General features: G+C 42.3%; 1 protein-coding gene across 2 annotated transcripts in view; it reads right to left on the bottom strand.

Moving 5' to 3' along the window:
- Positions 1-542: 542 nt before the first annotated feature.
- asmt (acetylserotonin O-methyltransferase) overlaps positions 543-12144 on the bottom strand; it is a 25487-nt gene continuing 13885 nt past the window's right edge. Inside the window, exons 6-8 of one of the 2 annotated variants that reach the window (XM_043692369.1) lie at positions 9319-9459; positions 2889-3011; positions 543-1381 (exon numbers count right to left, since the gene is read on the bottom strand). In XM_043692369.1, the coding sequence (XP_043548304.1) occupies positions 1170-1381; positions 2889-3011; positions 9319-9459 (476 nt within the window). In that variant the 3' untranslated portion in view covers positions 543-1169. Of the gene's footprint in view, positions 1382-1740; positions 1903-2888; positions 3012-9318; positions 9460-12144 lie in introns of those variants that run through there. The other variant, XM_043692370.1, reaches the window with a different exon arrangement.

Genomic DNA, 12144 nt, shown 5'->3' with positions numbered 1-12144 from the left:
CCCCCATTCCTCCACCAAGAGCGGTTGGTCAATCAGAGGTTAACCCTGTCCAGTGCAGACAATGTGAATGGGACTATTGGCAGCTTCGCACCCTTGGAAAGACCTAGAACTACTGAGGGAGGGCATTAAACTCTGACCATTATTCCAACTTCCAGGTAACAACTTCATGGCCCGGTGATGAAGCAGGGAAAGAGTTTGAAGCTGACCTGGCCCTCCAAAGTCTTTCAGACTTATTCTTGGATTGCGATAGTGAATCTCGATGTCAATGGCCATTGTGTTATGAAACAGATCAGACCCTCTCCAACTATTTTAAGATAATAGCCTAGACCCTAACATTTTCTGATTTTAAAGACAAAAGTAAGTGTCTGATCCAGATGCAATTTGACTGATCAAACTACTCGACGTTAAGCAAAACACCATTTATTTAAACATTACAGTTAAAATACAAAAAAGGAAAGAGGAATTTAGAATAACTTAACTCTATTGGAAAACCAAACAGAATAAGAGATACAGTAACTATTACTAATTAACTGTTTCACTAGAGTAACATCCCATAAACACACCCCTTGGCAAAAAGGAAAATTCAGACACAGGAGAGAAAAACATCAAGAGAACATTCAGATAATAGTAGCCAGGAGACATCCACTGAAGCTTCCAGCTCTGTTAAGACCCCAATAGCTGCTGATGCTACTGCAAAATACCAAAAATACCAAAGGAATCTGGATCTGGCCACAACCGTTCAGGCTGTTACAAAAAAAGCTAAATCCTCCATGCTGTTAACATTACCCCAACTGCTCGAACCCTGTGCCATACAACTTCTTTTTAAAAAAAACTAGGAAAATATAACCTCCAAAGCCACAGCATTGTCACAGTTGGCAATGCAGAGCCACTCCCTATCCGCAACATAACCACAGTGACGTGAGTGAGAACAGATGGGTTTCCAATGGAAATAAACCCATGGAGTGGAAGGAACCAACAAATATCTTTACGAAGATGTCAACTGTGAAATTATGATCCTTATATTAGCTGGTATATATGAATAGAGAGGTACATTTTACAGCATAAAGGATGGAATCTTGGAGAAAATAGCCTCTCTTCCTGTTGAACATTTACACATTTTGCTTAAACCAGAGTGAAATAAATTTAGGGTGAAAATTAGACACGTTAGTTTACTTCCTCCCTAGGATCACATCGTAAATTTTTCCTGTCCTTTGCACTTGCACATCCTTAAATCCTGCTGATTCCAGAAGGCTGATGTACTCAGAGGCCATTCGTTCTTTCCCTTCGGTCTGGACCAACATATTCAGAGAGTACAGTTGGGCAGTGACAGGGCCACTCCGGTCCTCATTTAGCAATGCTTCAATCAGCAATACTCCACTGCCTAATTCAGAGAGATATAAATCGCAAAAATTAATGCATCCTTTTGAAAAGAAATCCTTTTCTCCAGTGCAATTGGTAAAGATTCCTCTTGCACCTACCAATATTCTCCTGCCTGGATTTTCAGCTTGAGCATTCGCTACAGGAATGGAAACTTGTGTATCTTTTCTCTTATTCATTCACAGCACGTGGGCGTTGCTGGCTGGCCCAGCATTTCTAGTTGCCCTTGAGAAGGTGCTGGTAAGCTACCTCCTTGAACTGCTGCAGTCCACGTACTGTATTTTGCGAAGCTGGAAATTCCAGGATTTTGACCCAGTGACTCTGAAGCAACAACGATATATTTCCAAGTCAGGATGGTGAGCGGCTTGGAGGGGAACTTGCAGGTGATGGTGTTCCCATGTGTCTAGTTGCTGCCCTTGTCTTTCTAGACAGTGGAGTTCACATATTCGGAAGGTGCTGTTTAGGGAGCATTGGTGAGTTACTACAGTGATTCTTGTAGATGGTACGCCTGGCTGATACTATACACTGATGGTGGAAGGAGTGAATATTGAATATGTTAGATGGATTACTTTGCAGAATCATAGAATCACAGAATCCCTACAATGTAGAAGCAGGCCAGTCAACCCATCGAGTTCACCCCAACCCTCCAAAGAGCAGCCCACTCAGACGGACCCTTACCCTGTAACCCTGCATTTTCCACGGTCCATCCACCTAATCTGCAAATCTTTGGACAGCAGGAGGAGACTGCAGCACATGGAGGAAACCCACACAGATACAGGGAGAATGTGCAAACTCCACACAGACAGTCACCCAATGGTGCGATAGTGTCTTGGATAGTATTGAATTTCTTGAGTGTTATTGGAGCTGCACTCATCCAGGCAAATGGAGATTTTCCCATCAAACTCATTACCTGTGAACTGTAGATGGTGGATGGGCTTCGGGGAGTCAGGAATTGAGTTACCCACTGAGATTCACCAGCCTCTGACCTGCTCCTGTAATTATATGGTGAGTCCAGTTCAAGTTCTGGTCAATGATCATGTCCAGGATGTTGATCGTGTGATAGTTTTCAGCAGTTCAAACACTTGCTCCCAAAAGTTCATCAAATGAGCACTTTTTTTTGTATTCAGTTGAAAAATCAAAGTTAAAAATCACATAACACCAGGTTACAGTCCAACAGGTTTATTTGGAAGTACAAACTTTCGGAAAACTGCTCCTTCGTCAAAGCTATTAGGGCAGGATCATAGGACACAGAAGATCTTTTTACTATAAATTCTGTGTTCTATGAACCTACCCCACTGGCTACCTGATAAAAGAGCAGCGCTCCGAAAGTTTTTAGTTCCAAATAAAACTGTTGGACCAAAATCTGGTGTTGTGTGATTTTTAACTTTGTCCACCCCAGTCCAACGCCGACACCTCCACATCTTGAAAAATCGAAGATGTGCAAGGTCATGCTTTCTGCCAAATATACTCAAGTGCCCTTTAATATTCTGCATTGTTCTGAGTAAACCTACCTGGTTTACAAGCTTTGTTAACCCTGCTGAGAAGCTTCAGGCATTTGTCCTCAGTCCAGTCATGAATTATTCTAGCAAGAATGTAGAGGTCAGCATCAGGTATAGGATCTTTGAAGAAGTCTCCTGTATTTGAAAAGGGTGTAATATTAGGACGACAGTATATTGCCATAGATGCCCTTTAGAAAAAAATAAATATAGCTATTACAATGATCTGTCTTCCTTTCTTTAATTCACTGATGCTTACCCATTTCCAATCGTCCTTGATAAATTGATAACAAGTCACTATCTTGATTATAACTGATTTGATTTAACTTAATTGTCACATGTACCGAGATACAATGAAAAATAGTATTTTCATAGAATCCCTACAATATGGAAGCAGGCTATTCGGCCCAACAAATCCACACCGACCCTCTGAAGAATAACCCACCCAGGTCCATTCCCCTGCATTTACCCCTGACTAGTGCACATAACCTACACATGCCGGAACACTATGGGCAATTTAGCATAGCCAATTCACCCTAACCTGCACATCTCCAACAAATCCACACCGACCCTCTGAAGAATAACCCACCCAGGTCCATTCCCCTGCATTTACCCCTGACTAGTGCAAATAACCTACAATGCCGGAACACAATGGGCAATTTAGCATAGCCAATTCACCCTAACCTGCACATCTTTGGGCTGTGGAAGGAAACCAGAGCACCTGGAGGAAACCCACACAGACACGGTGAGAATTTGCAAACTCCACCACAGACAGTTGCCTGAGGCTGGAATTGAACCCAGATCCCTGACACTGTGAGGCAGCAGTGCTAACCACTGAGTCACCTTGCTGCCACTTTGCATGCTAACCAGTCAAATTATACCTTACATAAATACATCAGGGCAATAGAACAGAATGCAGAATACAGTGTTATTGTTACACAGTGGGTGCAGAGAAATATTAAATTTAATATGAGAGGTCTGTTCAAAAGTCTGACAACAGCAGGGAAGAAGCTGCTCTTGAATCAGTTGATACGTGTTTTCAAACTTTTGCCTGATGGAAGAGAGCATAACCGGAGTGGGAGGGGTCTTTGATGGTGTTGGCTGCTTCCCCGAGGCAGTGGGAAGTGTCGACGGAGTCAAGACTGGTTTTCGTGATGGACTAGCTGCGTTCACAATTCTGTAATTTCTTGCAATCTTGAGCAGAGCAGTTGCCATACCAAGCTGTGATGCATCTGGATAGGATACTTTCTGTGGTGCATCTATAAAAATTGTTAAGAGTCATTGTGGACCTGTCGAATTTCCTTAGTCTCCTGAGGAAGTAAAGGCATTGGTGTGCTTTCTTGACTGTAGCGTTGACATGGATGGACCATGATGGATTGCTGGTGATATTTACTTCTAGGAACTTGAAGCTCTTGATCACCTTTGAGTGGTTTGCTCCACCATTTCAGAGGTCGACTATGTTGGAACAGTGCCATTTGTTTTCTCAGTAACTGAATTGAAACTCCTGAGCTGCTATGATGTGGCTTTGAAATTTTGTTTTTGGTTCATTAGTCAAGTCCAGCTACACAATCATATGCTGCTGTAACACAAGGAATTCTCAAGTTAGACTCTATTATGTCACCATGCTCTTACCAGATCATAAGGGTGCTCTCTCATTAGCCTGGTGATGATTTAACCTGAGGGCCACCATACCTCAGATGAGGGGAGAGATTGAGAAGAAACTACTTTCCCCTAATCATTTCCACTGGCAGTTCAAGAGGATGTTTCCTGACAAAGATTTTTGCATTAAAAGGGAAATCGGCTTCCCAGAAGGAAAAGCCAGTAAAACTGGTGAATGGGACATACGGTTCAGCTTGTCTTTTATACTTCAAAATGAAGAGTCATGGAGTCATACAACACAAAAACACACCCTTCGGTTCAACCGGTCCGTGCTGACTATAATCCCAGACTAAACTAGTCCCACCCAGCTGCACTTAGTTCAGATCACTCCAAACATTTCTTATTTACGTACTTATCTAAATGCTTTTTAAACATTCTAACTGTACCCATATTCATCATTTTGTAATATTCTAGAAGCTGTTCAGTAGTCAATGGATTTGTGGCCTATGAAATGTTGTAAATCTCTTGGAGTCATACAGCACGGAAATAGACCCTTCAACCCAACCAGTCCATGCTGATCATAATCCCAAAAGTAAACTAGTCCCTCCTACCTTCTGGCCCATATCCCTTCAAACCTTTCCTATTCATTCCTTTTCTCCAAATGCCTTTTAAACATTGTAATGATATATCTATATCGATCACTTCCTCAGGAAGTGCATTCCATACGCGAACAACCCTCTGTGTAAAATATTAGCTTTTCACATCTTTTATGAATCTTTCTCCTCTCCGTTTAAAAATGTACCCCCTTGTCTTGAAGTCCCCCACCTGCGGGAAAGACACCTAACATTAATGTTATCTATACCCCTCATGATTTTATAAACCTCTATTAGGTCAACCCTCAACCGCCTGTGCTCCAAAGAAAAAAGTATGATCAGTACATTCATTTCTGAAAACTTCTGGACTTTTTTAAAAACTGAATTTTTCCCTCTGGATATTTCTTTTAGGGAAGTTTGTAAAGGTCAATCAATTCATATCTTGCCACTGATACCCATATCCAGAGATTGAATTTGGTTTGTAAATCTGAATGAAGTGAGGGAGAAAATAACGTTTAAGCACTTGGAACATCCAAGCTGACATTGAGCTGAGAACTGTACTGAGAAATGCTACATTGTGATATTCAGATAAATGCAGGAACAGATGCTTGGGGATTGAATTGGGGGGGGGGGGGGGATGGCAGGGGCATCTCATGGCTTGAAACCGGGGAGTTAATACAGAGCAGGAAGGTCTAAATGTTCTAAATTCAGGGGGTCCTGCAGCTCCAGGCAGGTGGAAGTGTCATTTACTCAAGAGATTGAACTACAATGGAAGAGGTTGTGAACCAGATGGGACAATAGGTGAGTAAAGTAGCTGGTCAATACTAACTGCCAAAAGTGCCTAGTTTCCAGGATGTATAGGTCTAAAACCAATGCCACATTTGTCCAAAAATTACCATTACTACACATATTCCATATTTTACTGAATTAAAAGTAGCATACTAGGAGATCAGAAAATATAGAGAAAGGCAGTTTGTTCATAACCTCCACCGATCGATGATAGCATACTAGGAGATCAGAAAATATAGAGAAAGGCAATTTGTTCATAACCTCCCACCGATTGATGAACTTGCAGGCCACTGAATGATTAATACAAAGACCCAGTAGCAACATGACTTGATGGTTATGTTGCAGGTACTTGTTAAAATGCAGACTTCATAACAAGGGATGGGTGCAGGGAATGGATCAATGTTTGCGACTGTACCAAGGGAGAGACAGCGCCATTGTGATAATGTCAGTAGGTTAATAATAAACCAGAGTCAGGAGACATCGGTTCAATTCTCATCACAGCGGCCGGTGGAAATAAACGAACAAGTTTGGAGTAAACACTCGTCTCAGTCATGGTAACCATGACAATTACCATCGATTGTTATAAAAACCCATCTGGTTCATTCAAGCCCTTTTAGGGAAGGAAATCTGCCATATTTACCAATTCTTGATTAGTTGACACCAAAGACACACCAATGTGGTTGCCTATTAACTGCTCTCTGCAATTTCAGCTCAAAATGGTCAAGGATGAATTCACAGCCCATGAAAATTAAAAAGACATTTCCAGATGGAGTCCTTTATTTAATCACAATTGAAGAACTGAAATTGTGACGACGCTGTGGCTTTATCAGATTTGTTTTGTCCTGGTTTCTTTTAGAGAGGTAGATTGGAGGACAGATGCCGAGCAGTCTATGAGAAGAAATACAACTTTTGAGGCCTTGGGGTCTTTTTAATAGTTGGAACAATAGAAGCAACGATTGGGTGTGGTCAAGCTTTCACAGTTCCAGGATTTTTAGTCAGCTTTCAGCAGTTGTTGCTGAGGGTTCAGAACTGTTGAAAGGCAGACTATCTCTCCCAGCTGCTACACTCACTCTCAGAATTGTCTTTTGGGTTTTCTTTCCCCCTGGATAGGAAAACCATTTTCTAAATTTGCCTTTTTGCCAAGGCTGTGTTTATGGGATGTTACTAGCTTGGAACAGTTAATTAGTAATGGGTATTGTTCTATTAGCCTGTTAAGTTTTTCACTAAAATTAAGTTTTTTTAAGTTCTTCATTCTTTTGTTGAATTTTAACAATAGTGCTTGAATTAAATTGTATTTTGCTTAAACATCGAGTAGTTTGACCAATCAAATTGCATTTGGAACACAGCACTTCATATTTCCTTTGAAATAAGAAAATATAAGTGTCTAGGTGACCTTCTTAATATATTTTGAGGTGGTCCAGTCTGGTCCATAACAAAACACAATGTGGAAATGCACAAGATCTTTCAAAATGTTGGCGACTTGGATTTTTATGGACTACTTTCTAAACGGTGAGAAAATTTGTAAAGTCAAAGTACAGAGGGATCTGGGAGTGCTAGTCGAGGATTCTCTAAAGGTAAACATGCAGGTTGAGTCCGTGATTAAGAAAGCGAATGCAATGTTGTCATTTATCTCAAGAGGGTTGGAATATAAAAGCAGCGATGTGCTACTGAGACTTTATAAAGCTCTGGTTAGGCCCCATTTGGAGTACTGTGTCCAGTTTTGGTCCCCACACCTCAGGAAGGACATACTGGCACTGGAGCGTGTCACACGGATGATCCCTGGAATGGTGGGTCTAACAAATGAGGAATGGCTGAGGATCCTGGGATTGTATTCATTGGAGTTTAGAAGATTAAGGGGAGATCCAATAGAAACTAAATATCTTCAAGACAGAGATTGATAAATTCTTGATGTCACAAGGAATTAAGGGCTATGGGGAGAATGCGGGTAAGTGGAGATGAAATGCCCATCAGCCATGATTAAATGGCGGAGTGGACTCGATGGGCCAAATGGCCTTACTTCCGCTCCTATGTCTTATGGTCTTATGGTCTTTATCTTCTAATTTTTGGATTTTTAATCTTCAAAAGCAGAAGGTGTTATAGTGCGCTGATAGATATAAGATTCTTTAGGTAGACAGGCAGGAGGCTGGAAAAACACAGCAAGCCAGGCAGCATCAGATGGTGGAGAAATCAACGTTTCAGGTGTAACCCTTCTTCGGGGCTGTGGGTAGGGGTTAGGGAAGTTGCAGATAAAGTGGTGGTGAGGGGGCAGGGTGGTGTAGTAGGGATAGGTGAACATAGTTAGAGGGTAAGACCTGATTGGTCAATGGAAGGAATGAACCTGGCTAGTGGCTAGAAGGAATGGTAGATCAGAGGAATGGAAGGGAAGGGCTAGGAAGGGAGTCAGGGGATGGGAAGGGAGGTTATTTGAAATGTTGCATCCTCTGGGCTTTAGGCTGCTCAGGAGGAAGATGAGGTATTGTTCCTCCAACTTGCGATTTGATTAGTTGTCGCAGTAGCGGAGGCCAGGGGTGGTCATGTTAGAAAGGGAGTGGGAAGGGGAATTAAAATGGGCAGTGACTGGGAGGTCAGGTTGGCCCCTGTGGGCCCGGTTGAGATGCTCAGTGAAACATTCCATTAGTTTACATTTAGTCTCCCTGATATAGAGGAGACCACATCGGGAGCACTGGAGACAGTAAACTAGGTTGGAGGAGAGGCAGGCGAACCTCTGTCTCACCTGGAAAGACTGTGTGGGGCCTGGATGGAGGTGAGGGGGGTTGTGTGCCATCAGGTTTTGCATCTTTTATGGTTGTGGGGATTGTGAGGGGGTTGAGGGGGAGAATGGCGCAAACCAAGGATTTACGAAGGGAACAGTCCTTCGTAAGGCAAAGAGGGGTGGGGAGGGGAAGATGTCCTTAGTGGAACAGGATTCACATTCTGTATGGAAATGCTGTAACGTAATCTCAAACTTCATCCTTATCCTCCCACCAGGATCCTCAATCCTTTCCCTATCAAAGTGCCCAGTCAGGTATCTGTGTTCTTCATGAGACTGCTTGTAGTTCCCAGCAGCTACCACTACTGAGTTCTGGCACTGCTGAGACTACTCAGTTGGTGGTCAATGAGGTTAGCTAGCAACTCTTGATTTCCCATTCCTGAGCTGCAGAAGTTCAACCATTACCTGCTTAAGGTTGCTTTCAAAATTGGCATGGGGTCTTTGTTAAAGGCTTTGAAGAGTAGGCAAGCCTTTCACACCCCTCCCAATTCCCTGAGATTCAGCCCAGGGTTCCCAAAGTTGCCCCATTGGTGTGTTATCTCACCTCATGTCTGGGTCTGTTTTGGCCTATGATTAAAATCTGTTAGCAACAGAGAGACAAAAGCTCCATTGTCACTACACCATGGACATCATGAAATGTGTAAACAGTGTAATCTAAAAATTACCATCGAGCAATTCCTATGGTTGTATGTACCTTCATGAAATGCAATCCGCCTTTCATCTGGAGGCACAAAGTGTTTTCTTGTCATTTCGAGGACTTTGGGAAGGTCATAGATAGTTACCCTTGACTGTGGATATGCAGAGTTGCATTCCTTGGCTATTGCACCAGTACATCCTGCAAAACAGACAAAGAATAAAACCAACTAGGTAAAGGGCTTTTGCCCGAAACATCGATTTTACTGCTCCTCGGATGCTGCCTGAACTGCTGTGCTTTTCCAGCACCTCTAATCTAGAAAAGAATAAAACCATTCAAACAATCCCCCTTTAAAGTAAACATTGGTATCGTTTTATAGGTTTCTTTTCATCACTACATTTGGATCCTGGATGTAGCAATTATATAAGTAAAGTTATATCAAGGTCATGAATGACAGGTTTATCACTATATTGTTAAGCAGAATTAGAGGAAATCTCTCTCCACTGGCTGGAGTTATACATAGCAAAAAGGAAGAAGGTTGTGTTTGCTGGAGGTCAGGAATCTCAGCTACAGGACATTCTGGCAGGAGTTCCTCAGGGTAATGTCCAAAGCCCAACCATCTTCAGCTGCTTCTCTCCTTCTCTCCATTATAAGGTCACTTGTGGAAATGCTAGTTGATGATTGCACAATGCTCAACACTATTTGTGACTTCTCAGCCACTACGGCAGCCCACGTGCTCAAATGCAGCACGAACTGGAAAATGTCCAGGCCCAAGCGGATAAGTGACAAGTGACATTTGTGCCACACAAATGCCAGGCAATGACCAGCTCCAACAAGAGATAATCCAACCACCACCCTTTGTCATTCAATGGCATTACCATCACTGAATTCCCCCACAATCAACATCCTTGGTGGCACCATTGACCAGAAACTGAAAAGAACCAGCTAGCTAGATACTGTCGCTACAGAGCTTAGACAGGGGAGCAGCTAGTTCTGGCATAAGTCTTCAGTACTCTAACCAGAATAGGACTGGGGCCCATAGCCTTTACAGCATCCAGTGCCTATAAGCTGTTTTTCAATATCACATGGAGTGAATCAAATTGGCTGAAAACTGGCTTCTGTGATACTGGAGATTTCAGTAGGAGGCAGAGATGGATCATCCACTCAGTACTTCTGGCTGAAAGTGGATGCAAATGCTTTAGCCTTGAATATGGGTCATTGGAAACTCTAACTCTGTTTTCTCTCCACAGATGCTGCCAGATATGCTAAGTTCCTCCAGCAATTTCTGATTTTCCCGTTATTCATTTTATTTAACCACAGCTTTATCTTTTGCACTGATGTGCTGGGCTCCCGCCATCTCCATGCCCACCCCCCCCCCCCCCCCCTCCACCCTCCGCCTCAGTCAGCACAGGGATCATTGAAGCTTCCTCTTCCTCCAGTGAATCATCTAACTGTTCACCATTCATGACTGGATACCGTAGAACAGTGGAGCCTAGATCCAATCCATTGATTGTGGGATCACTTAATTCAATACATCGCATGTTGTTTTTACTGTTTTGGCATGCAAATATCCTGGGTTTTAAGTATGCTTGGTGCTGCTTCTGACATGACTTGTTGAGGTAACTGGATTAGTGGTGCTGGAAGAGCACAGCAGTTCAGGCAGCATCCAAGGAGCTTTGAAATCGACGCTTCGGGCAAAAGCCCTTCATCACTGTTGGGTTGTGGGGCAATTGAAATTTATGCTAGACATATTTCCAGAATTGGGGGGAATGAGGTGATCTTAGAAACCATCACAGAGGTATGATTCGGAGATGCCGGTGTTGGACTGGGGTGTACAAAGTTAAAAATCACACAACACCAGGTTATAGTCCAACAGGTTTAATTGGAAGCACACTAGCTTTCGGAGCGATGCTCCTTCATCAGGTGATTGTGGAGGGCTCGATCGTAACACAGAATTCATAGCAAAAATTTGCAGTGTGATGTAACTGAAATTATACATTGAAGAATTGATTGTCTGTTAAGCCTTTCATCTGTTAGAATACAGTGATAGTTTCACTTCTTTCATGTGTAAATCACAAAACCCTTTTTATAAAAGTTGCATTTTAAAAAAAAGGGTTTTGTGATTTACACATGAAAGAAGTGAAACTATCACTGTATTCTAACAGATGAAAGGCTTAACAGACAATCAATTCTTCAATGTATAATTACAGTTACATCACACTGCAGATTTTTGCTATAAATTCTGTGTTACGATCGAGCCCTCCACAATCACCCTGATGAAGGAGCGTCGCTCCGAAAGCTAGTATGCTTCCAATTAAACCTGTTGGACTATAACCTGGTGTTGTGTGATTTTTAACTTTGTACACCCCAGTCCAACACCAGCATCTCAGAATCCTGAATTTTTAAAATAGCTATCCAATGAATCCTAATTCCATCCAAATGTGCTCATATCCCTGCTATTTATAGTCAAGGATATATCAAATTCCCTTTTCAAACTTACCACCAAATCTCCCTTCAACAGTCCTTCAGGTAGCAAATTCATAGAATTACCTACAACTTATAGTACCATGTCTAAATGGTGAACAGAAATTGTGGACAGTTGTTTCAGCACCAAAGCTTGCGGAAGGCTACCTCAGGTTTTGCCAGACCCTTCATCCTGGTTGTCTTTTCTGTTTTTGGTGGGGAAAACGTAAGGAAGTATTTTTCATACAAAAGGTATTATGAATTTGGAAGCCTTTCTCCAAAATGTGAATTTTGTTTCCAAACTTTCCCCAGAACGACCAAGAAATACTTTGAATTCAGTCTCCACATCCTTATCTCCAGCAGTCTAGGGGATGAGCAATGAGAGTTCCCAGTCTTCTAGTTACAGAGAGCTCCCATGAATGA

Source organism: Chiloscyllium plagiosum, chromosome 6 (assembly GCF_004010195.1).
Source record: "Chiloscyllium plagiosum isolate BGI_BamShark_2017 chromosome 6, ASM401019v2, whole genome shotgun sequence".
Classification (NCBI taxonomy): domain Eukaryota; kingdom Metazoa; phylum Chordata; class Chondrichthyes; order Orectolobiformes; family Hemiscylliidae; genus Chiloscyllium; species Chiloscyllium plagiosum.
This window is presented reverse-complemented; position numbering and strand designations above follow the sequence as displayed.